The following is a 26,453-nucleotide window of genomic DNA, read 5'->3' as shown; positions in this document are numbered from 1 at the left end:
TGGGGTGGGAGGGACCTGTATTATTTGTCCCCCTTATTGTCCTTTCCAGGCCCGAGAGCTCTCTGTCTTTCGGTGACAGGACAAAAAACCTAGCTCCCTGGGGGGACCCAAAGCCAGGGAAAACCTAACCCTCATTTCCCCATTTCCCATAATGAGGGGTGCCCTGGGAAGACCCCCCCCCCTTCTGCAGAGCCTGTTCCCATCTGGAGCCTGGGGGGGCGGGGGGGGGTGTCCTGTGGCTTTGGCCAATTAGCTGGCTCCGTTTTCTGTCCCTGGTCTGCAGCCTCCCTGTCACCCTCATGTCCCGCACAGCTGGGTAGCAGAATAATGAGTTTATTAAGTGCATCCTGCTTCTTCTCCACCCCCCCCCCCGACCCCCAGGACGCCCCGTCTATCAGGACAGAGGAAAATCGGCCACCAGCCACCCTGCGGAGGGTCCTCAACGCTGGCCACCCGGGTTAGACCCCATCCGACTCGATGACCTTGGGATGACCGTCGTGTGCCACTGTGCCTATCCTTGTCCAGCAAGACCTTATTCTGCCATGACCCACTATTCTCCAGGACACTGTAGGTCCCCAAAATGCCTGGACTCCATCTTCAACACCGTCCCATCAAGACACAAGCCGGGCCCTTCGAATAAATGAATTAATTCACTCTAAAATTATTGTAATAGCTGGGCACAGTGGTGTACGCCTGTCATCTCAGCGGCTCGGGAGGCTGAGATAGGAGGATCTGAAGTTGGAGGCCAGCCTCTGCAATTTTGCAAAGCCCTAAGCAACGTGTCAAAATAAGAAACTAAAAATGGTTGGGGATGTGGGTTAGGGTGGAGCACCCTGGGTTCAATCCCTAGTACCAAAAAAAAAAAAATTGGGGGGCGGATAATGCGTGTGGCTTATAGGCCAACATGACACCATTGTATATAAGAGATGTGAGCATTCATGCATTTCCAAATCCTAGGGGGGTCCGGGGAGGAGCGTGGATGGAACGTGAGACTACTAGGTTAAGCGAAATAAGCCAAGCTCGGAAGGTCCTGTGTTTTTTCTCCCATGTGTGGAAGGTGGGAGTGGAATCTCATGAAAATCAAAGGGAGATTATTAGAGGACAGGACGGGGGGATGGAGGAAAGGGAAGGAGAGGGTGAAATTCTAGGGAATGACATTGGCCAAATTATATTATGTTTGAAATCCGAAAATACTGCAAGCCCCCACCCAGAAAAAGTGTGGAGAATAAAAATGACGAGGACATAAACCACACACGCCTTTGTCAGGATGTGCGTCTCCCTGTCTAGTTATTTTCGAGTGTGTGCGTGTCATCTTAACAAGTGAAATGTCCCTGGTGAGGTTCTCCAAGCATCTCGTCTCCTTCCTTCTTGGCAGAAATCACCCTCCTGAACTTGGCATTTCTCATTTCCACGCCTATCTTTCTTATTTTAATACAGGAATTTTCATATCTCTAAATAACAGAGTATTGTCTTGCATGGCTTAAGATTTCACAAAGGATGGCGATGTGACCCTACGGAAAATCCTGCTGGGTTGTGGAATGAAGGTATCAATAACTCTCCTTGGGTATCGCCAACGGGGGTGGCACCAATTTGTATGCTTCCCCGCAGTGGGAATTCCGATCTCTCTCTATGATCACCAACAATGGGTACTTCCAGACTTCTAAATGGCAGAAAAAAATAAAAAAGTCTGGTCCACAATAGGTGCTTAATAAATATGCATTGAATTAAGTGAAGTCCTTTGGTTTACTCCTTGATTAAGATCCACACGGAGCATCTTTCCATATGTTGACTGGGACGCCCACTTGACTCTCCTGGGACATTCTCATTTATACCTTTTCTCACGCTTTTTGTTGGGTTGTTTGACATTTTTTTTTTTCTGATTTATGGCATTTCTTTACATATTCCGAATAATCATCTTTTGTCAGTTATGTGCAGAACAAATATCCTTCCCACTTTGCTGCTCAGTTTTGCATGGTGAATGATGTGGCTTTTTGTCTTAGAGACATCTTACATTTGAAGGTATTCAATGTTCTCAATCTTTCCTTTTTCTATTTTATGATTTTCTGTCTTATGCAATGAATGTTTCCCATGTGAACTCATAAAGATATTTTCCTATTTTTTTTCTATAAGCCTTAGGACTTTTCTTTACCATTTAAATCTGAATTGCACCTGCTTTTTTTTTTCTTTTTTGATATTGTATAATTTGAATTATGGGTTTTATTTTTTTTCCCACGGGGATAAACAGCTCAGTTTCCTGATCACATTTCCCTAAGGATTTAAAGTGATTTTTTTTTCTTCTCTCTGTATTTCAGTCTGTATTTTGGGCTTTTTATGTTCTGGCTCTTTGGTTTATTTTTCTTGCTGAGACAAGACTTTCACTATTTTAGTCACTAGACTTTGTAGCCAATCTTAATAGCTATTTGGACGAGTCTATTCTATAGCTTCCCCCCCACACACACACACACCATATTCATCCACATACATTTTAGGATTAGTTTGTCATGTTCTAATAAAATTCAATTTTGGGATTTGGTTGAGATTAAATTCAATGGGCAGCTCAATTTGAGACAATTGTCATTTTTATGACAGCAAATCTTCTCCCCACCCATGAACATGGCTTATCTGGATAATTTACACTTGGTCTTCTTTTTATGTTTTCCAATAAAGTCTGATCATTTTCTGGGCAACGATTATTTACCTCTTTTGTTAGATTTCTCCCCTACAGACATATTGTTATTATTCCTGGGATCTTTTGAGAATGAAACATCTTGCTTGTTGCTTAGCATAGGAATACACTTTAAAAATATATTTTGATCTTGCAACCAGAAACTAAAAGTCTTAATTAATTGCATTAGGTTGTTTATCGATTCTTTAGGAATCTGAGTGAAAAAAAAAATCTTATAACTTGTGAATAGAGAATGTTTTCATTTCTTCATTCCCAACCTAGATGCATTCATTTTTTTTTCTTGTCTTATTGCACAAGCTGAGACTTTTAGCACAGCACCGAGTAGATGTGGTGATAGTGGGTGTGTAAATCTATTATGGAGATGAGTATCTGGGATGAGTCTGCCCTTTGTGGAGATTTTTTTTCCTTCTTAGAAGTAAATGAAAACCACCTAAATGAGAAAAAGCCAAGGCTCTCTAATCTGAGCTTGCATTCATTTATTTTTTTCTTGTCTTATTGCACAGGCTAAGACTTTTAGCACAGCACCGAGTAGATGTGGTGATAGTGGGAGTCCGTCATTGTCACTTGCCCTGTGATAGAGGAGGGGGAGGACCTCATTGTGGAAGAAAGATCAGGAGCTCCTTGAGAAGCTGCAGTGGAACATCCTGTAGAATTGTAGGACACGCGTCTGGCTTGCTCTGGTTAATCCTAAATGGGAAATAGGGGCAAAAATCAGGGAAGCTCTCAGTTATTAATCAAGTTCAGTCCATTGGGGGCTGATGTCACGGGGGTTATTGTTTGGCTTCCTAGACTGGTTTCTAGAGAAAGGGGTCTGACTTCCTGTAAGTGATTGACAGAGGGCAGGCTGGCATCTTGGGATGGCTTTTGTGGGATGGTTGTGGCAGATTGTGGTCAGAATTCTATTTTCTGTTTAAACTGGGGACTGAACCCAGGGGTGCTGAATCACTGAGCCCCCCCGTCTCCAGCCCTTTTTATATTTTATTTAGAGGCAGGGTCTGGCTGAGTTGCTTAGGGCCTCACTAAGTGGCTGAGGCTGGCCTCCAACTTGCGATCCTCCTGCCTCAGCCTCCTGAGTGGCTGGGATGACAGGCAGAGCCCTATTTTGATCATGACCCTGGGCATTGTCTCTTTGCTTATTCAATCTCTCACCTGGGAGGAGGTTCCCAGGTTCAACACAGGTTGTCCAAGGTCAAGCCTCTTGCTTGTGCAAAATCTGAGCCTCTCAAATGTCACAGGGTCTGCTCCTTTAGGTTTGGGCTGGTTTTCAGTTTTCCTTTGGTTTCTGGATCTTATAATTCTCTTTACTCTTTTTTTTTTTAAAAACCAGTCCTCTGCCTATGAAGGGATATTTGTTATATTTTATCAACTAATTTTTTCCCCAGGTTTATCTACTCTGCCAAGTTGCCGGTTCCAAAAGTCTCCCAGCATCTTTTAAAATGGGAAGTAGTTTTTTTTTTTTAAATTCATTTTTCCCTGAAAAAAACATTCATTAACTGTGTCTCGCAGAGGGTCCTCGCTGGCAGCTCTGTGCAGGTTCTGGCCCTCGATCACATTTTTTGTTGTTGTTGTTGTTCAAAATGAAGCTGCAAATGGTTTGTTAAAATTCCAATATGAAACGCTTTACATAGAGAATCCTCTGCGTTCCCCAGAGAGTCAACATTTGGGGTCGATTGCTTGCAGAAACAACCCCAGTTGTCCCCTCTCCAGATTCTTGTACTTGGGTCACATGAAGCCAAGTCTCCCATGAGATGCACGATCCGGGTCTCCCCCACCCCCACCCCAGATTTCAGAAGTTGCTGAGGCTGGCCTCTAACTTGCGATCCTCCTGCCTCAGCCTCCCAAGACGCTGGGATGACAGGCGTGTGCCACCCCACTTGGTTCTTGATCCAGGTCTGATGCTTCTTTGCTGTGTGAAGGGAAGTCTCACCTCATCTCACCTTGGAATCTGGTTTTTCCTCATCTAATGACAAAGAGGGTCAGGATGAGTTGGAGGTCAGACAGGACAAGGGCTAGATGGGTGACCTGTGTTCTGAGGTCTTCTCCAGCTCAAGGGTGGACAGGGCATTTCTGCTGGAGATGAGTTGGATGATGTTTAAAACCATTTCTTGGGACCAAGAAAAAAAAAAAAAGAGAGCTCATTGGATCTGGGTGCAGTGCCCAACCCTGGCACCAGGGGGCGCCAGTGTTCTCTGAACCACGTGGCCAAGAGGAGGGGTGAGAAGGAGGCTGGGCAGGTGACCCCCCCTATCTCCACCATCTGCCTCCAGGGGAAAGACCAGCCCTCCTGGCCTTGGGCTCTACCTTCAGCCTCCTTGCAGGCTTCACCCAGCCCTGCATATGTCCAAGCCAGGTCCTTACAGTCTCCCTCCATGGAGAAACTGTGGGACAAAGGAGAAGAGCAAGACTTTGGAGTCCAACCTGCCCCACCCTTGAAGGTTCCCCTGTGTTAATATCTAACACTCCAGTAGTGACTGTAGCCAACACCCATGTGGCTGGCCCTATGCGTAGACCCGGCTCCCCAATCTGTGTTGCCTGAGACGAGAAACATTCCTTTGCCCAGTGTATCCACACTGTATATGCTACCCACCCGTTAGTTACTTCGTAGCCATCTTGACTTTCAGATGGACCGTTGCCTGTATCCCAGCTGCTTGTGTTCAAGGGACCCTTATTTACTTAACCAGGGTGTAGAGTTGCAACCATGTTATAGCTGAGTTGTGGAATGTGCTCACTGGGGGGGGGGGGAGGCGCCCGCATATCATTCCCTTGTTCTGAGAAAGTCTCTACCCCGCAGATCTGGTGGATGTTTTGGAAAGATGTCACAGGGGCCGGCTCTGTGTCTTTGGGCACTTCTCTTTGCTCCCTGGTCCTCCCTTCCTAGGACTGTTCAGAGTGCATCCCCTGGCTCTTACCTGGGGTACAGTCTCCACCGCAGTCCTCCCTTTCTAAAGAGCCAGCCTCCCTTCTAAGTCCTTTCTCCCAAAAAGGGGGTCCCTTCTCCAGTTGCCCCCGGGGTGGAGGCTGATTCGCTGAGGATGCACAGGCTGCGGGTGGCTGGAGAGTGTTTCCTCCCTCAAGCTCTGAGCAGTCAGGGAATGCTCCAGGATTGGCGTGAGGATCCTGCCTTATGGTGGCTGGTTCCAGGATCTAGCAAAGGGCTCCATTGTCTCTGCTTTCCACAGGAAAAAACAGCAGAGCTGTCAGGGCAACACGCTTCTGCGTTCCTTGATGGCCAGTCCCAGAAGGAAGACGTGGGTTATGGGAGGAGAAGGAGGATGGGGAGGGAGGAGGCAGAGAGGCTGAAAGGCTGGGAGTGAAGCCCCCCGGAGGGAGGCTGGGAGAGCCAGCCCCGAGAACCCGTGCCCAGACTGGCTTTCACTGCCTGCGGAATAATTTTATGTTTGAAAACAACACCTGGATCCTCGTGCCAAGACAAGCCACAGAGAAGGTTTACAACAAAAGCCAAAAGTCCCCTGGAGGCTGTCCCTTGCCACACTGGACTCCCCCCTCTCTGAGTGAAGAGGCTCTTAAAAAAAATTTCTGTTCTTAAAAGTCACGGCTTTTAAGCAAAATGCACACACACACATACACACACACACGTATATATAATTGTTTAAAAAGTTAATGGGGCCTGAGCACGATGGCACACGCCTGTCATCCCAGTGACTCGGGAGGCTGAGGCAGGAGGATCGCAAGTTGGAGGCCAGCCTCAGCCACTTAGCGAGGCCCTAAGCAGCTCAGCGAGACCCTGTCTCTAAATAAAATATAAAAAGGGCTGGAGATGGGGCTCAGGGGGTTGAGTGCCCCTGGGTTCCATCCCCAGGACCAGAGAGAGAGAGAGAGAGAGAGAGAGAGAGAGAGAGAGGACAGAGGGGAGGAGCCAGGGACAAGCCCCCAAGGGTATGCCCCGGGTCACCTACTTCCTCCAGCCACATCCCACTCAGTAATGCATTCAAATCATATTAATCCATCAAATGGATTTGTGTATTAATGAGGTGACCCTGTCCTCGAAATCTAATCATCTCACCTCTGAACGATCCTGTATCATCTGTCACAGAGCCCCCCGTGACCCCACTCATGGACGACAAATGTCACCTCTAACCCTCGCTGCATTGAGAACACTGTTTCCAGCACATGAGCTTTTTGGGGACATCACAGATCCAAATCCAGGAAGCTGATGCATTGTGCCTTTGTCACATCTAGGTACAAATGATTTCTTTGCTCCTGGCTCATCCATCTACGAAGACTTCCTGGTGCTTAACTTTAAAATTCAGCCCCATGTCCAAGAATACCCTGGGTCAGCTCAGGAGTGAACTGGAAGGAGTCCCCAGTGCCCACCTTTGGCGGGAGGGTGGGGACGGAAGGGAGGGTTGTACTGTTTTAAGTCTGGAAGTGCAAAGGGTGACCTTGGAGACGGTGCTGAGTGTCTGGACCCTGGGGCTCACTGGACGTCAGTCTCAACTCAGAAACCAGAAGAGGAACTGCTCCCGTGCATTCTGTTATCCACCCAAGGGCTCACCCATCCACTCATGGGCCTGTTCACCAACCATCCTCCCTCCCTCCCTCCCTCCATCCACCCATTGGTCCATCCATTGTCCATCCATCCATCCATTCACCCATTGATCCATCCATCTAACCTCCATTTATCCATCCATCCACCCATCCATCCATCCACCCATTGGTCCATCTGTCCATTCATCCATTGTGCATCCATCCATCCATCTAACCCTCCATCTATCCACTCATCCATCCATCCATGATCCATCCATCTGTCCATTCATCCACCCATCCATCCATCATCATCCATCATCATCCATCTATCTGTCTACCCATCTGTCCATCCATCAGCCCATCCACATCTCTATCATCATCCATCCATCTATCCATCCATCCATCCATTGGTCCATCGGTCCATCCATCCATTGTGCATCCATCCATCCATCCATCCATCTGTCCGTCTGTCCATCCCTCCATCCATCTACCCACACATCCATCCATCTGTCCATCCATCCATCTGTCCATCTGTCCATCCATCCATCCATCCATCCATCCGTCTACCCATGCATCCATCCATCTGTCCATCCATCCATCCATCCATCTGTCCATTCATCCATCCATCCACTTCTCCTATCCATCCATCCATGCATCATCCATCCATTCATCCATCTGTCTGTCCATCCATCCACCCACCCATCCATCCACCCATCCACCCACATATCCATCCATCCATCTGTCCATCTGTCAGTCCATCCACATCATCCATCATCATCCACCCATCCACTCATCCATCCATCTATCCATCCATCCCTCCATATATCTATCCATCCGCCCACCCATCTGTCTGTCCATCCATCCATCCATCCATTCATCTGTCCATCCACTCACACTCATACACACTATCACGCTCACACTCACACACGCACTTTCATGCTCACACTCACACACACACTCACACACACACACTCACAATACTCACACACACTCGTACTCACACACACCCACACTCACAGCCACACCCACACCCACACACTTACAATACTCACACACAATATTCACACACACACTCACACCCACCTTACAAGCACACACCCACACTCACATTCACACACCCACACCCACACTCACGTACACATATTCACACTCACACTCACATGCATTTGCACTCACACATACACTCTCACAGACACACACACTCACACATACTCACACCCACACTCACTCACACATACTCATACCCACACTCACACACACTCACTCACACTCATACACACACACACACACACACTCTCACACACATGCACTCACACACACATGTACACTCACACACACCCACACACAGTCTCACTCTCACACTCACACACTCACACCCCGTCATATGGGGCAGAGACAGCCATTCCTAATATCACATTTTATATCTTTCTGTCATTTTCTTCGCACATAAGCAGATAATTTTCTGTTTTAAAAACATGTTTTTGGGCGGGGTTGGGGCTCAGGGGTAGAGCACTCTCCTCTCACGTGTGAGACCCTGGGCTCCATCCTCAGCACCACGTAAAAATAAATCAACAAAATAAAGATAAAAAAAGACTTTTAAAAAAATAAAAACATGTTTTCTACTTTTCAACAAAAAAAAGGAGAAAATCATGCCACCTTCATTTCCTTTAGGGAGGGACAGTGATCACCTAATCCCATCCACGGCGGTGGCTCTCCAGCACCAATCTCCCTGGCTGTCAACCGGGACGGCAGGACCGTGATCTGACCATCCTGTGTCCTTCTGGGGACATTTATTTTTCTCATGGTGCAACTGGTGCATGTTTATCGTAGAGAAATTTAAAAGTGGAAATAAGCCCAATTCAGGAAGAACCACCCCCCCAGGGGTGGCCAGTGTTTGTATGTCCCCCCAGAATCCTTTTTGGTTTTTTCCCACAGAAATTGCTTTTTTGGGAGTGCGTATTATTTTATCACTTGTCCTCTTCCCTTAAGAATGCCACCTGCGTCTACGAAGAACGCCGCTATTGGTGGCGGCATAGAATTCTAGGGTACAAAAATACAGGATTTCTATCACCAGTGACCACCTATTAGTTGACATTTGGGTTGTTATTTTTTTTTTCTTCTTTTCGGGACAAATGTCTATAAGAAGAAGAAGAAAAAGTGAGTCAAATTGGAAAATGAAATTACCCTCTAAAAACACCATCCAGCAAGAAAGCAGAAACGCCCCCTAGTCCACCTTCTTGCTCAAGTCGGATACAATAATGGTAATAATATCGACCCGGTCTTCTCAGTGCAAATGGTTGCTTGGTGCTTGAATTTGCGAGTACTTGAATATTAATGAGGCTGAACATTTTTTCCTAATGCCTTTTGATATTTGCATTTCTTACATTGAAAATGCATCCTGCCATGTCCCACCTACACGGGGGGCGTGACTTCCCACTCCTGTGGCTGGACCTGCTGTGGGGTGTCCCTGGTCGTGGGTTCCTATGTGAACATGGGAAAGTGACGTCCATTCACTCCCCTGTCCCTCCCAGTCCCCGCCCCTCCCTTCCCTTCACTCCCCTGCGTCTCATCCAATGCCACTTCTATCCCCTGCCCCCATTATTGTGGGTGAGCATCTGCCTATCAGAGAGGACACTCAGCCTTTGGTTGGTTTTGGGGGACTGGCTTGTTTCACTCAGCACGATCGTCTCCAGCTCCATCCATTTACCTGCAAATGCCATCATTCCATCCTTCTTTAAGGCTGGGTGATATTCCATTGATATTCCAAGATGCCGAGATGGAACTGTGTCATGTTGCCCTGGAACATCGTGTGCACTCTCGGCTTTCTCTCCACGCGCCCCGTTCTGTTCTGTGGGTGTCCTTGCTTTATGTCAACAGTGCTCTTTCAAATGTCATAGTTTTTAATTTTTTAAAAAAAATTTTTGGTATCAGGGATTGAACCCAGAGGTGCTTAACCCCTGAGCCCCGTCCCCAGCCCTTTTTTAATATTTTATTTAGAGACAGGGTCTTGTTGAGTGGCTCAGGGCCTTGCTAAGTGGCTGAGGCTGGCCTCCACCTTACAATCCTCCTGCCTCAGCCTCCAGAGCCTCTGGGATGACAGGTGTGCGCCATTGCCCCTGAAAATTTAGATATTTGAATGGTTAATTATTAGATGGGTTTCACCCAGGGATATCACAAGGGGGGGGGGCACGTGTTTGGTTGGTAATTTTCAAGGCATCTGTCTCCACACACACATGTGCACAACAACACACACTGAATGTCATGAATAATATATTCAGAAGCAAAAGAGCAAGAAATACCCTTTTCCCTTTCTCTCCTCGGTCCATCAACGGTGTGTGAAATAAATTATGGTCCTCAATGAGTATTTCCACGAAACTCCCTCCGATTTCTAAGCGTCTTTTCTTTCTATAGTTAAATGCAGTGGAATTTGGTTCATAAAATTTCATGATTTTCCGGGGCTTTCCGTCCTGTGCGATGCTTTTAGTCTTCTGTGCTACTGATTCCGAAATGTGTGACCCATGTACCCCTGATGTTTCGCTCTGGTTTATTTTTATCTTTTATAATGTGGCTCTGGAAGGGTCTCTGGTGAGCGGTATTCCGTTGGACTTCGTTTGATGCGCCGTCAAAAGGGGCTGACTCTTGCATATTACGGTTATTGCAAAAATAATGAGCTCAAGGCTTAAGTTGCTGAAGCTGACCTCCAACTTGCGCCATCCTCCTGCCTCAGCCTCCTGAGGCCCTGGGATCCCAGGTGTGCGTGTGCCAGGCGTCTTTGTGCATTTGTGAGCATCTACGGACAGGGGTCCATGTCCACCCAGGTGCCTGGGGTGCGCCTCTGTGGGCAGAAGCACATCTGTACGCAGACGAGTGTCTCTGGGGGTGTTTTGGAGCCTGTCACCAGCATCTTTGGGACTGGATGTCCATGAGTGAGTGCGCCCCTGTATGTACAGCTATAGCGTCTCCCTGGGGTGCCCCTGGGTCTGGGCATCTGCCTGAGCTGGCACCTGTGTGACTTGGTGACCACACGTGAGCAGTCACGCCTGAGTGTCTGGGAGTGGCCCCCTGGGCAGATGCACATGTCCCGTGCCCCTTCCAGGTGTGCCCAGGCAGGGGACAGTGACCTCCCCACTGGGTGGGGCAGGGTAGATACCTGAAAGACCCCTCCGTCCTCTCATTGTCATCGAAATCCTGTGACATCAGGTGCAGGGTTGGAAAGCGGCCAGCTCCGAGCGACCCTTGAGCACGTTCTGTCACCAGGGCCACTTGCTGGGGTTAACGGATGGCAGAGAAAACCCATTAAGCGCCGGCTTCTCCCCGTCATCTGTTATCTGCGGGGACGGTCGCCCGGGTGACACACGCTCGCTCTTCTTCACATAATTGAAGGGACTTTTCCCATTATGCGCTGTCTCTGCGTGGCACTGGCCATCCCCGGTCCCCTCCCTGTCCCCTCCTGGTCCCCTCTCTCCTCCCGAAGGCCGACCTCATTTCCATTCTTGGTCCTTTTCTTCCAAAAGCGACCCCCGTAGGGTTTCTCTGGAAGCTTCTCTGGGCTGGTCCTGGAGGCACGGAGGCTGCTCTGTGTTTCTCAAAGGTACCCCAGCTGGCTGTCCCTGGCCCTGCCCTGCCACCTGCTGACCACCTGACCTTGGTGGATCCTGCAGCCCGTGAACTTGGGAGACTCCCAGGTGCAGGTGGCTAGGATTCTGGGGATGTTCCTGGTATTTTCCTCAGCTCCTCCTTGACCACTGGACCCTCTGTCCCTCCCTGGCCTTCAAGTTCCTGTGGTCACACCCCAGGCCTTTGTCACCTGTGGGCTCAGAACCATCACCAGGGTGTGCCCCCAATTCAGGTAACCAGCCCGGACCGGCTTTCTCCGGGCAGTGAGGTCTGTGTCCTGGAGGTCCTGGAGTCCACACAGCTGGGTGACCAGTGGCCAGGCGGTGACCAGTGGCCGGATAGTGACCAGTGGCTGGACGGTGACCAGTGGCCGGGCGGTGGCCAGTGGCCAGGCAGTGACCAGTGACCAGGTGGTGACCAGTGTCCGGGCGGTGACCAGGGGCCGGGTAGTGACCAGTTGGCCACACAGTGGCCAGTGGCCAGGCATGTGAAACACCCCTCCCAGGTCCCCAGGATCTTTGTGGCATTACAGAAGCGCTGGGGTGGAGCAGCCCACGGGGCTGGCCTCCAACTTGCGATCCTCCTGCCTCAGCCTCCCCAGCTGCTGGGACGGCTGGATCAGGAACAGCCTCCTCACCTGCTGTCCCCACCACGTGGCCACTCTGCTGCTGCTGCAGGTCCTGGACACCTGAGTCAGCCTCCAAGGGCATCCAGTGGCCGCCCCAGCCCAGTTCCCACCTGGCCCACACCCCAGGGACATCTGTGTGCCCTGTACCCCCCCCCCACGATGGGCTTCCCCTGGGACCTGACCCCTAAGGGCCACGTCAGCCTCTAACTAGGGAGGCAGGTAGGTTCAGGTTGTAGCAGGACAGCTGGGGTCAGGTGGCCGGTGGGGACTTCAGGCACACGGCTTCTCCTACTGGGGAGAGGGAGGAAGGAGGAGAGGGAGGGGGCGGGAGGGAGAGAGGGAGGACAGTCCCCTCACCAAGGACAAAATATGAACCTCAAGGGCAGGTCTCCACCAACCCGCCTCCTCCAGCCTTCTGCCTCTAAACTTTCTTTCTTTTTTGGTCCCAGGGATTGAACCCAGGGCCCCTCGACCCCTGAGCCCCGTCCCCAGCCCCTTTTTATATCTTATTTAGAGACAGGGTCTCTCTGAGCTGCTCAGGGCCTCACTGTTGCTGAGGCTGGCCTCCAACTTTTGATCCTCCTGCCTCAGCCTCCTCAGCAGCTGGGATGACAGGTGTGGCCACCGCACCTGGATCCCAATCAGAATTCTTTCTGCTTTTCCAAATACTCCAAACCCCGTGGGAAGAGCTCTGACGGATCAGAAGTGTCGCCGTGGGTACTGGATGTCAGCCTGCTGGTGCCCCAACCCCTCTCCATGGTGCACACCTGCACACAGGGAGCGTCTCCATACAAACAGGCAGGGGACAGTCTCTTGGGCCCACGTGCAGTACAGCACTCACACACATAGACATCGGGGCACCCACAGATGTCACAATCAGATGATGGTGGCAGTTTCCCCAGGGCCCAGCATGGCACTCCCAGAGGCTGGCAGATCCCCCCTCCCCAGGAGGCACCAGTATCTAGGAGGCTGTGGAGGCTCCAGGGGAGGCCCCCCGCAGTGTGGGCTGCTGGCCGTCCCCCCGCCCTGCACAGGCGCAGCCCAGGCGGCCCGCGCCCTGCAGGGGGGGACGTCAGCCAGCTGAGAGGGATCCTCCAAGTGACAGGTGCTTCTTAGCCCCAGGCGTGCCCCTGGCTGAAGCTGAATTGGAGCTGGAAGAGCCCCTGTTTCCTGGGCTAATTGGAGAAGGAGGAGGGGAGGGAGGGAGGGAGGGGAGGGAGGGAGGGAGGGGACCGGAGGGGGGGGACGCTCTATTCTGGGACCCAAAGCCACCAGGATCACTTATGAGGATAATGAGCCGGTGTGTGTGTGTGTGTGCAAGGAAGGACAGGCACAGAGACACGGGGACACAGGGACACAGAGACACAGAGAAACTCAGAGACACTCAGAGACACAGAGATATACAGAGACACTCAGAGACACAGAGAGACAGAGACACAGGGACACAGGGACACAGAGAAACTCAGAGACACAGAGACACACAGAGACACTCAGAGACACACAGAGACAGAGACCACAGAGACACAGGGACACAGAGACACAGAGATACTCAGAGACACACAGAGACACAGAGACATAGAGACACAGGGACTCAGTGACACAGAGACACAGAGAGACACACAGACACACAGAGACTTAGTGACACAGAGACACAGAGAGACACACAGACACACAGAGACACAGAGACTCAGTGACACAGACATAGAGAGACACACAGACACACAGAGACACAGAGACTCAGTGACACAGAGACACAAAGACACACAGAGAGACACAGAGACTCAGAGATACACAGAGACACAGAGATACACAGAGAAACAGAGAGACACAGAGAAACAGAGACACAGAGAGACACAGAGACATACAGAGACACAGAGATATAGAGACACAGAGACTCAGAGACTCAGAGACACACAGAGACTCAGAGATTCAGAGACTCAAAGAGACACAGAGACACAGAGACTCAGAGACACAGAGATACACAGAGACACAAAGAGACACAGAGACATACAGAGACACACAGAGACACAGAGACACGGTCTCGCTGAGATGCTTAGGGCCTCGCTAAATTGCTGAGTCCTGGCCTCCAACCTGCAATCCTCTTGCCTCAGCCTCCAGAGCTGCTGGGAGGACAGGCGTGCCTCACTGTGCCCGGCTCCCACACTCTTCATGGATGAGCCAGAAACCATTCTTGCTCCCTGGGAGGAGGGTCCCAAGAGCAGCCAGATGGCCATTCCTGTCTCATACTCCATGAGGGGGTCTGAGTGCTGCAGAAGGGAGGGGACCTGGAATTGACAGACAGAGCTGGGACCCGACCCGCCTGGGTCTGTCCTGGACCAGGGGCCTCCCAGCCACCTGAACGTCCCTCCCTCTCTTGGCTGATGGAGATCCTTGACCCTGGGAAGGGCAGAGCCAGACGCAGGGGAGAAGTCCCGTGTGGGCACGATGCCCGGCCCTGCCAAGAGCTACCGGTGGAGGCTCTAAGAAACCCCACAGCCGCCCCTTCCCCCCACGACTGTGCATGGACCCCTTTGTTGAGACCCTTCTCCCAGGGCAGGGCCACCCGCAGCTGCCATAGAGGCAGGAAGCGCCAACTCCATTCCCCTGGCCCAGGGAGGGCAGCGCTGGCGGACGGCAGCCCCGGGGCCTCCTCTCCTCACCCCTTGGCCTCTCTGCAGAGCGTCCCCAGCAAGGTCACCTTCCCAGGGCTGCTCCTGGGTATCCTGCCCAGCCAGGCCCCTGGACCACTGGTTGCTCAAATGAAATAAAGTTGGAAAAAATGGAGATCTGGGTTTGTCTGAGTCCCCCTTCTGAGAGCTCCAACGAAGTGTGCCTGTCATCCCAGGGCCTGGGAGGCTGAGGCAGGAGGATCGCAAGGTGGAGGCCAGCCTCAGCAACTTAGTGAGTCCCTAAGCAACTCAGTGTCTCTAAATAAAATACAAAAAAAAAAAAGAGCTGGGGATGGGGCTCAGTGATTAAGCACCCCTGGGTTCAATCCCCAGTCCCCCCCCCCAAAAAAAATAAATAGACGTTGGGACAAGAGTGTCACTCTGCCTGGCCAGGTGCCAGGAGTTGTGAAGGCAGATAGTGGCCTCAGCCTGGCACCCCCTCCTCCTTTCCTCCCTCTCTCTCACTGTACATTCCTAGCCAGGACTTTGGGGGCTCCTAAGAATACCCCCTGGGACCCTGGTTTTCTGACCTGTGAGACTTCTTAGCATCTAGAGTCGGTCAATATCAGTCCTTGGGAGACTCCCTTTTCCCTGCCGGCCCTCTCCCTGAGCCACTAGGGGGTGCTCTTGGGCTGAACCAGGGGTGGGAGGGATTCTGTGGCTTTATGCAAATGAGATGTAGATGAGGTGTGGGCTTTCTCTTCCCTTGGGGTGTGGCATCAAACGAGGAGGATGTGGGTGGGACAGAGAAACCAGGAAACCCAGTCACATCATCGCTGGGCTAATGGGGAAACTGAGGCCCAGACAGACGGCCTGCTCGGGTCCCCTACCACATGTGTGAAGTCCTCAAGAGAAGGATAATTGGGGCGGGAAGGAGGCTGTAGGTACCATGGGCGGAGCTGGAGCTGCCTACCTGCTGATGGACAGGTCTGCTAACAACTGTGATAGGGGGTGTGGGCCCTCACCAGCCATCCCAATGGGGTGATCCAGAAAGTTCTGGAATTCTGGGAGTCAATGGCTGAGGGCAGGTAGCAGGTGGGCATGCGCCCACAAGGGAGGGGAGCAGGTCACAGCAGAGGCCAGCTCATAGGACAGGATGAGGAAAGAGTTCTGGGGGGCCCCAGACCCATGTCACAGGAACCAGGAAGAGGAAGTTGGGGGCCAGTTCCCAAGACAGAGGGGCTGTGACCTGGAGAACCTGGCCTCAGAATGGGCAGCTGGGACTCAGAGTGGTCCAGGGCACCAGGTAAGGGGACATCATTTTTTTTTTCTTGGTACCCAGGATGGAACCCAGGGACACTTACCCACTGAGCCACATCCTCAGCCCTTTTTATTTTGAGACAGGGTCTCACTAAGTTGCTTAAGGCCTTGCTAAATGGCTGGGGCTGGTCTCCAGCTTTGGATCCTCCTGCCTCAGCCTCCCGAGCCGCTGGGATTTCAGGCGTGCCCCACCATGCCTGGCTGGTAAATCAGAATACAAAAAAGAAGTCAATGTGTCTTCTGTCACCGGCCAACGCCCCCTGTAGCATGTTTAATGACAAGTACTCTCATATACCGTAAATAGGAAAGTCATTGAAAATTAATTTCATAGCTGGCGCGGTAATCCCAGCGGCTCAGGAGGCTGAGGTAGGAGGATTGCACATTGGAGGCCAGCCTCAGCCACTTAGTGAGCCCCCTAGGCAACTCAGTGAGCCCCTGTCTCTAAATAAAATATAAAAAAGGGCTGAGGCTGTGGCTCAGTGGTTAAGCACCCCTGGGTTCCATCCCCAGTACTTACCCCCTCCCCCCAAAAATTAACAAAATTAATATTATGATTTCTCAGAAGCAGTGATTGCTAATAACAGTCAAGCATAATCGGAGAGGCCAGGACAAAGGTCACCGTGGTTTTCTAGTGATCGGTTCCACCTGTGCCCCTCTACAATTGATAACCGTTCTCGTGAAGAATAACTAATGCATATTTTTTAAAAACCAGCTATTAGGCAAAAAAAAAAATTGAAATCTTTCCCCGTTTACCATTAGTTGTAATGATTCTTTAATTCTGAGACCTCTTATCGGGCATTAAATGTTAAGAATTCAATCCCGGTCACAGCCTGGACCTATCAATTATTTGATCATGCATTTTATGGGACATGCAAGAGATAATGCCATTTTCCAGCTGACCTTTGGGTAAAGATTGGACATAGTTCAGTTCCCAAACGCGCTGTCTGTATACCGTCATTTCCATTTTAATTCTCGTTTGTGTAAATGCCGAGATTTATTCTTTTTTTTTTTTTTTTTTAATTTTTACTGCATTGCATTTGTATCACTTACAGGTTTAAATAGTCACCTATTTAGTTCTTATCACAACTCGATGACCAAGGGACTGTGATCCTCCTCATTTTATGGATAAGGAAACTAAAGCCTGGGAATTAGTTACCTGCTCCAAACAGGCAATTCTGAAGGATGGGGTGGGTCCCTTCCGATGGCTAAGCAGCTGGCTCCCCAAACTCCTGCTTTGAATTTCTGCCCCATCCTTGCACAAACCTTCCTTGAAGGCTGCTCCATACCCAGCCAGTCCTGACCTTGCTCTGGGGCAGCCAAGACCAGACGCTTGACCTTGAGATGGTCAGGGAAAGTCATTCAAGAGAATATCAGTGGGAGGGTATTTGAATCCCAGCCCAAGATCAGCTGGCTGATCTTGGCTGGCCCAGGAAGAGCAAGGCCCTCATTCCGGAGTGGGAAGGAGAGGGCAGGTAGCAGAGAGACGGATGGGGTCAGGAGGTTTGCCAATCAAAGAGGAATACGCAGTTTGGAGGCTGATAATCAGAAGTTGGAGGATGTATCAGCTAGCTTTGGCTGTGTAACAAGTGACCCCAAATCTTCCTGGCTTAAAATCACCACCATTCATCTAGCGCACCCTCCTGTTGTTGGCAATCTGGACGGGGTCACACATCTGGGGTCTCCACCATGACAGTGGGATCCTTTCTTATGGGATCTCAGCATCCAGCAGGCCACCCTGGGCTTCCTCACACTCTGGTTCCAGGGCTCCAAGGGTGAGACAGGAAGCATTCTGAACTTCTCAAGGTCTTGGGTCAGCACGCTGTGGCTTCTGGTACCTTCTATGAGCTAAAGATGCTTTTGGATGGCGGAAGCTGCAACATCATATTGCAAAGAGCATGGGTAGTTGGAGAGAGGGGTGGAGATTGGAGTCCCTTCTGCCTCGACCACGCAGATCATGCACGACTGGGAAAGTCAGCCAGAAGCGGAGACGGGAATTGCAGCTGATTCTGTTTAGTCTATGATTTTTGTTGGAAGTGTTCCTACGAGAGGAAGAAACAGAGGCAACTTTGGGGACCTGGGGTCCGGATTGGTTCTCTCCAAGCCAATGCTCAGTGCCTGCCTCTGGTCTCTGCTGACTCTTGGGTAGCCAAGAAGAGGACTGAGTGTTCCTACGGGGTCCACAATTAGATCATATTAGATCATCAGGGTGAAGCTCCTATCATTGACCTGGTGGATTTATAAGGAGGGCGACCACAGAGATCCACATGCATTTCTGCCACGGTGTAACGTAGTCAAGGGGGCCCTCGCCAGAGCCTGCATCTTGCTCTTTGAATTTCTGGCCTCCAAAGACGGGAGCTAAATAAACCTATTTACTCTATAAGGCAGTCTGCCTCAGGTACTTCCTGATAGTCACAGAAAGCTGATGAATACAATGTCCCTTCCGTCTTTTTTTTTGTTTGTTTGTTTGTTTGTTTGTTTCTCTCTCTCTCTCACCCTTGGGTGGATGTGAGAAGGTCTCCAAGTAAAGAACTCTGAGTTAAATCTGAATTTTAGATCAGAGGGTAATTCCCCGCCCCCAGTATAAGTATATCCCATTTGTCTGGGAGCAAAATAAACCAAGGATTCTCGAGTAGGGGGTGACTGGAAATGGAGAAAAACACACAAAAAGAAAACACAGAGACACGATCAAGTAAAGCTGGGGTCAGGTGGGACACTGCGCCCTGACGGAGGAACAGAGACCCAGAACTAGCTCCTCAAGCTTATTAGAGAAGATCTCACCATCGAGAAGTTAAACAGGAGGGACATTGGTCACTGTGAGTCTCCGAGGCTTCTTGTCGCATGGCAAAGTCACAGCGAGAACCGATTTTGCAGCTCTCCTGCTGTTGCAATGCTGGGAACGTCCTGCTGCACCCAGGAAACCCGACGTCCTGGGACGTCTGAAGACGGTTAGCATCAGAGCCAAGAGTCAAGGCTGATACCTCCTTTGGCAAGGAGCATTTCCCAGGCTGGGCTTTTGCTGATGCAGGACCAGCTGATGTCCAGGGGCTTATCCACTCTCCACAAGGGGGTATCCAGAGAGGACCCCTTTATCACCTCCATTCTCAGCCATTGCTCTCTCTCACCTCTTATCCAGGCTCCCCGAATCACCTGCCCACTCCCTTCCATCCTGTCCCCCCAGGACGTGTGCCGTGCCTACCTCGTACCTCTCTGGCCTCATCCCCCTTCCCTCCCCGGTGTTTGCTACCCACCTCACCCCATCGTGCACCCCTGCGCTACCTCCTATTTCTCACTTCCTCCCCATCTCTCTTCTAAGGCCACCTTCTCCGCAAAACTTCGTTGGGCTACCTACTGACAGTTGCTACCTACCCCAGCACGCCAACCCCTCCCCCTGCCTCAGTTTCCCCCACAGTTCTGATCTCCTCTGCAACATAAGGATTTGGTTGGATGGCACCCTTCAGGATGGCATATCCACGGGAAGATCATGTACACCCATTTGTTCATCATCGGGCCCTGGATCTCCAATAGAGGGCCTGGAACCCAGCTAGTGCTCAACCAGCACCCACTGAATGAGTGTGTGGGTGGGGTGGATGGATGGATGGGTGGGTGGATGACGGATGGATGGATAGATGAATGGATGGATGATGGATGGATGGATGGATGGATGGATGGGTGGGTGGATGGATAGATAGATGGATGGATGGATGATGGATGGGTGGGTGGATGGATGGATAGATAGATGGATGGATGGATGGATGGATGGATAGATGGATAGATGGATGATGGATGGGTGGATGGATGGATGGATGGATAGATGGATGATGGATGGATGGATGGGTGGATGGATGGATAGATAGATGGATGGGTGGATGGATGGATGGGTGGGTGGGTGGATGGATGGATGGATGGGTGGATGGATAGATGGATGGATGGATGGATGGGTGGATGGATGGGTGGATGGATAGATGGATGATGAATGGGTGGATGGATGGATGGATAGATGGATGATGGATAGATGGGTGGATGGATGGATAGATAGACGGATGGGTGGATGGATGGGTGGATGGATGGATGGGTGGGTGGGTGGATGGATGGATGGATGGATTGATGGATGGATGGATGGATGGATGGGTGGGTGGATGGATGGATGGGTGGATGGATGGATGATGGATGGGTGGGTGGATGGATGGATAGATGGATGGATGGATGGATGATGGATGGATGGGTGGATGGATGGATGGGTGGATGGGTGGATGGATGGATAGATGGATGGATGATGGATGGATGGATGGATGATGGATGGGTGGGTGGATGGATGGATGGATGATGGATGGGTGGGTGGATGGATGGATGGATGGATAGGTAGATGAATAGATGAATGGATAAGTGGGTGATGGATAGATGGATGGGTAGATGGGTAGGTGGCTGGGTGGATGGTGGTTTTCCGGTCTCCCAGGCCCAGTGTCCACCTTGCTCCTCTCATAACCACAGCCTTCTGACCACTGCCCTGCACTCTCCCTGTGATGTCGGGGGAGGGGGAGGGGGTGAGGACAAACTGTCTTGGTGTGACCAACACCGTGGAGGAGCCCTCTGCAGCTGGGGGCTGGCCACCCTCCCCCGCACTTACAGCCAGGCCCGGGGTCATTCTAGTGGCTGAGTGGCCTCACGTTGGTGGGGGCTCTTAGGACAACCAGGGACTTCTAGAGAGACTGAATGGTCACCTAGAGGGGAACCCCTGCGAATGGACCCGTCACCAAGGACAACGGAGGGGGACAGGCGTCCTAGGGATCGTCCCAAAGTCCACGAGGGTCAAAGCCATGCGGGGGACAATGTTAGGGCATCACTTCCACCTGATAAACTGGCAGAGAGAGAGAGAGAGAGAGAGAGGGAGGGAGAGAGAGAGAGGATCTGTACTCTAAATAAATGACATTGTGTTTAAGTCCCAGATGGGCTCAGCGTACCTGCAAAACACAGGCTGGTCACCAGTGGGGAGCGGGAGGGGGAAGTAGAAAAGAAACGATGATTAATAACCCAAAGGAGCGGAAGTGTTCAGGGCTGTTGATGCTAATTACCTAGGAAACCAGGAGACAGTGTGTTTGATGCAGTCTTCCCACCTGGGGACACACACACACACACAGCAATTACAATCAAAGTTGTAGGTTTTGCCAGGCGCCATGGCTCACACCTGTCATCCCAGTGGCCCGGGAGGCTGGGGCAGGAGGATCACAAAGTTGGAGGCCAGCCTCAGCCACTTAGTGAGGCCCTCAGCAACTCAGTGAGACCCTGTCTCTAAATAAAATATAAAAAGGGCTGGGGACGGGGCTCAGGGGTTAAGTGCCCCTGGATTCACTCCCTAGTATTAAAAAAAAAACCCTGTAGGTTCAAAAAAATGGATCTAATAAACTTATTCTCCAATTTATGGACAAGAATAAAATGGTTTCAATAGCAAAGGTGGTTTTTAAATAGCCCAGGGCCAACTTGCCTTCAAAGATTGGGACAGATCCTACAAAGCCACGGTCATTCCCAGAGAGGGACAGGTAGAGCAGGAAATGTGGTTCTGAAAATAGAAAGATATACTCCCAGGCCTGGAGCCCGGCAGGGACTGTGCTAGGGGCCATGGGGCTGGGTGAAGCTGATGTCCATTCTTGCAGCTTGATTGCTGAACGTGACCCCCAGCCTCCTCCTGGGAACAAAAATGAGCCTGAGAGAGATCAGAGCAGTTCCATGATTGTGTGGCCCCCCAGCCTGGGGACCAAAGAGGGCACAAAGGAAAAGTTCTATGATCCCTTTCAAACCCTGAGGGCCGGGCGCAGTGGCGACCCACCTGTCATCTCAGCCGCTCGGGAGGCTGAGGCAGGAGGATCGCAAGTTGGAGGCCAGCCTCAGCAACTCAGCGACACTCTAAGCGACTCAGGGAGACCCTGTCTCTAAATAAAATAGAAAAAAGGGCTGGGGATGGGGGCTCAGGGGTGAAGCACCCCTGGGTTCAATCCCTGGGACCCAAAGAAAAAAGAAAAAAATTAGGAGACCAAGCAGGCTTTCCCGGAAGAGGTGACATTTGCTCAGAGATGATGGCGGAGGATACCCCAGGGGGGTGGGTAAGGGTCTCTCCCAGAGGCAGGAGGCGGGGATGAATTTGGAGAGGGGACGCAGGGACCTACCCATTGCACGGGCTCCCGAGGTCCCCCCAGCCTCCAGGTGGCTGGTGACCCTGGCCCACAGTGTCACCGCCCTGGAGGCTGGGGCCTCGAGTTTTAAGCAAAGCTACTCTTGTGTTTAAATCCTCTCATTGATTATTGTAAGTGGGCTTATGAGCCTTATTGGCTTAGATTTGTATCTGCGGGAGAGCTGTGCGTCTTCAATAAATATGTTTTTAATGATCTCTGCGTATTGATGGAGCATAAAGCTGTCACCAAGCCCAGACACGGGGATCCTTAAGTCACTTAGGCACTGCCCTGGCACCGATTCATTATGGAATCGGGGCTCCCAGCAGGACTGCGGGGCTCCTGGCTGCAGAAGACCCCGGTGATTATCATTTTTTAATAAGCCGGTGTTGGTTATTTAACCTCCAATAACCACTTAATAAACCTACTAAATACTCGCAGGTTTGGAAATATCTCTGCTCCCAGGACCACCTGGGTCCTGGTGGTGGCTTCCATAGGAAAGCCCAGGGATGAGGCTCTGGGTGCCCTAGCTCCATCCTGTCATGGTCCCCAGAGTGATCTGTACCCTGGGTCTGCCACCCAAGCTTTTGGATTTGGGGACCCAAGGTCCAGGTAGGGGAGTCTGGGTGGAGCAGGGATCAGCAAGGGACATCTTGCTTTGTTTAGTTCTTCCTGTTGGAAGCCGGGTGCGCAGGGTGTGGGGGGGCGCACACCTGTCCTCCCAGCAGCTCGGGAGGCTGAGGCAGGAGGATCGCAAGTTGGAGGCCAGCCTCAGCCACTTAGCGAGGCCCTAAGCCACTCAGTGAGACCCTGTCTCCTCAATTTCTCATTCCTGTCCCCTTTTCCTAATAAGGTGGCATCCAGACAGGGGGTGCACCGAGGCTCTGAGCTGGATCACCCGAATCTGGTGCTGACAACAGAGTGACCTGCTGTGTGGGGGAGGGGGACACTCGCTGCCTATTCCTGTGGCTCCTCTGCTCAGGGCCCATCTCTGCCCTTGACTCCAGCCAAATGAGCAGGCACCCCCCCCCCTTTTTTTTAGATTGAACCCAAAGGCACGCATAACCCCCTGAGCCCCTGTCCCCAGCCCTTTTTAGATTTTATTGAGACACAGGGTCTCGCTGAGTTGCTTGGTGGCTGAGGCTGGCCTCCCATTTGCGGTCCTCCTGCCTCAGCCTCCCCAGCCGCGTGCCTCTCACCGTGTCCTGGAACAATCCAACCATCATTCCAAATGCAGCCCCTGGTGGCAGAAATCCTGGTGCTCTTGGGGACTGGCTGTCTTCGGGGTGTAGAAAGCCTCCCCACCCCTGCCCCATTAGCTCTGGTCTCCACCTGGCCTCCATTCTTGGCTGTCTTGCAGGGGAAGTCTGCTGGGAAATGACCGGACCGGGCTCTTTGTCGCTGGTTTTCCAAGTGGGTTGCATGCGCTCCCCAGGAAGCCCCTTTCAGTAATGAACAGGCCCCTGGAACTGCCCGGGCCATGAGCCCTAGGCCTGGTACCCAAGCGCACCTGCGCCCCCTAGCGGTTGCCTGGGCACCGACCTCCACCCTGGAGCAAGTCCAGGATCCCGGATGTGACCCGCCCTCCCCTCTCTCTTACCAGGAGGGGCTTGGGGGGTGTGGGTAGGGGAAGTGGAGGGGTCCAGGCATCAGGAGCAGAAGGGGTCAGCCCTTCCACCCTCCAACCTCGTGGGACTTTGGGATTCTAGGAGTTGGGGACCTGGAGGGACATCTTTGAGGACCTTTTCTTTTCTGCCCCAAGAAGGGCTGATAGAGGAACGGGAGGGTGGGGATGAATGGGGAGGGGGGTGGACAGAAATCCAGACACTGTGCCCATCCAAGAACCGCAGGAGGCGGCTTCTTAGGGAGGGAAGTCCTAAGGGGTTGAGGCTGGCCTCCAACTTGCGATCCTCCTGCCTCAGCCTCCCGAGCCATCCACCACGCCTGGCCCTGCTTTCTTGAACTTCAGGGCCTTTGCTGCCTCCGTTGGGAGTTGGAGGCCAGGAGAGAGGCTCCTCTTATTCCTCAGGATCAGCCTAATCCCTGCGGTCCTGGGGCCATGGCTGGGCTCCAGGCCCAGGTGGGTGCTGTCTGGGGGGCCCAGCTGCTGCATGCAGAGGGGGCATCTGGGAGCATCTCCGGCAGCAGCCGAGGAAAGATGTTTTAAAGAGCCAGGGAGGCTCTCTCCCGTTAATAGCTCGCACAAGAGCCTCTTCACCATCCGATTCAATTTATTCCCATCTGGGCCCTGCTGTCTCCATCAATTCGACTAATAAAGAGAGGCGGATGGCCCTGACCCCGGCCCGAGGAGGCCTCTTCCAAGCTAATTAACCGGCCTGAACAATTCCTTTTAATCCTTCTGCGCTTCAGGCCCTCAAAGGGAGCCGGTGGGGGAGAGGCTGCAGCTGCCTGGGGGGAGGCCGTGGGGGATGGGGTCCCTCTGGGCCCTGGGATCTGCAGCCCTGAGTTCTGAGCTGCTGGGACCCTTAGGGAGCCAACCTGGGCATCGGGCTGGTCAGGCCAGGTGACTGCGGGCTGGTCACAGAAGGAAGAGGACACACGGGTTGGGGACCTCTTGCTCCTGTCCTGTGACATTCAAGGACACAGGATCCCAGGAACCCCGTGAATCAGGCTCAGCACTCTGCTCATCCTGAGTCCCTGAGCCAACAACATCTTCCCTCAGGTGACCTCACCTGTCAAATGGGGACTAAGAGCAACCCCTGGAACTGTCCTGAGGATCACACGAGATAGTATGGGTAATGCCCGGCGCGGGGGGCGGGGGAGCACACCTTGAATCCCAGCGGCTGTGGAGGCCGAGGCAGGAGGATCGCAAGGTAGAGGCCCAGCCTTAGCAACTTAAGTGAGGCCCTAAGCTTCACCAAGTTTATTTAAGACAGGTCTCTGTCTTAAAAAAATAAAAAGCCAGACCCTGTCTTAAAATAAAAAAATAAAAAGCGAGACCCTGTCTTAAAATAAAAAGTAAAAAGGGCTGGGGATGGGGCTCAGGGGTAAAGCACCCCTGGGTTCAATCCCCAGGATATTATTATTATTATTATTATTGTAAAGTGCTAAGCGGCCTCCTTGGTGAATTTGAGCTATAATAAAAATTGTTATTGTGGTCTGAATTATTATGTGGCAGATGTATTTGCTCTTAAACAGAATCCATGTATTTAAGTGCGCATGCGCTTACGCGTGCACGTGCACATGCGTGCGCGCGCACGTGCGTGCGCACACATACACACACTGACTCTCTCCTGAGGGTCAGGAGCATCCCTGTGCTGCACAGGGTCAGGGCCAGCAATGGCTGCTTCTTGGCCTGAACTCCAAGGAGGGCTTCTCTGAGGCACTGCCCAGAAAGGGGCACAGCACCATTGCTGGGCCGCTCTGTGCATGTTGCTGGGTGTCTCTGTGCCAGCATCCTCCCTTGCAAAATGACCTTGCTCCTGTTCAGGGCATTGCTCAGCCTGGAGTCCGTGGCCGGCAGCTCCTACCTGATTGAAGAGGGACTTCCCGTCCAGCCACAGAGGGTGTGGCCAGCGCAGATCTCCACCTGTTCCTTCCAGGCCTCCCAGGGTCACCTTGACGGAGACCTTGACTTCCCTTTTAGCCCTCTGTGACAATAGCATGTATTATGACATGTCCCACCTACACGGGGTGTGACTTCCCACTCCTGTGGCTGGACCTGCTGTGGGGTGTCCCTGGTCGTGGGTTCCTATGTGAACATGGGAAAGTGACGTCCATTCATTCCCCTGTCTCTCCCAGTCCCCTCCCCTCCCTTCCCTCCACTCCTCTGCGTCTCATCCAGTGAACTGCCATCCCCCCCTTATTGTGAGTCAGCGTCCCCATATCAGAGAGGACACTCAGCCTTTGTTTTTTGGGGGGACTGGCTTATTTCACTCAGCCTGATCGTCTCCAGCTCCATCCATTTACCTGCAAATGCCATC

General features: G+C 51.8%; 1 protein-coding gene across 1 annotated transcript in view; it reads right to left on the bottom strand.

Moving 5' to 3' along the window:
- Positions 1 to 3,367: 3,367 nt before the first annotated feature.
- LOC124108514 (basic proline-rich protein-like) overlaps positions 3,368 to 26,453 on the bottom strand; it is a 51,762-nt gene continuing 28,676 nt past the window's right edge. The window contains exons 3-9 of the mRNA XM_046466979.1: positions 13,630 to 13,667; positions 12,429 to 12,529; positions 11,982 to 12,307; positions 11,325 to 11,440; positions 4,988 to 5,064; positions 4,624 to 4,646; positions 3,368 to 3,373 (exon numbers count right to left, since the gene is read on the bottom strand). Of these exons, the coding sequence (XP_046322935.1) occupies positions 3,368 to 3,373; positions 4,624 to 4,646; positions 4,988 to 5,064; positions 11,325 to 11,440; positions 11,982 to 12,307; positions 12,429 to 12,529; positions 13,630 to 13,667 (687 nt within the window). The remainder of the gene's footprint in view (positions 3,374 to 4,623; positions 4,647 to 4,987; positions 5,065 to 11,324; positions 11,441 to 11,981; positions 12,308 to 12,428; positions 12,530 to 13,629; positions 13,668 to 26,453) is intronic.

This window comes from Marmota monax, unplaced genomic scaffold (genome assembly GCF_021218885.2).
Source record: "Marmota monax isolate L192 unplaced genomic scaffold, Marmota_monax_Labrador192_F-V1.1 WCK01_AAM20220418_F8-fsc00249, whole genome shotgun sequence".
NCBI lineage: Eukaryota > Metazoa > Chordata > Mammalia > Rodentia > Sciuridae > Marmota > Marmota monax.
This window is presented reverse-complemented; position numbering and strand designations above follow the sequence as displayed.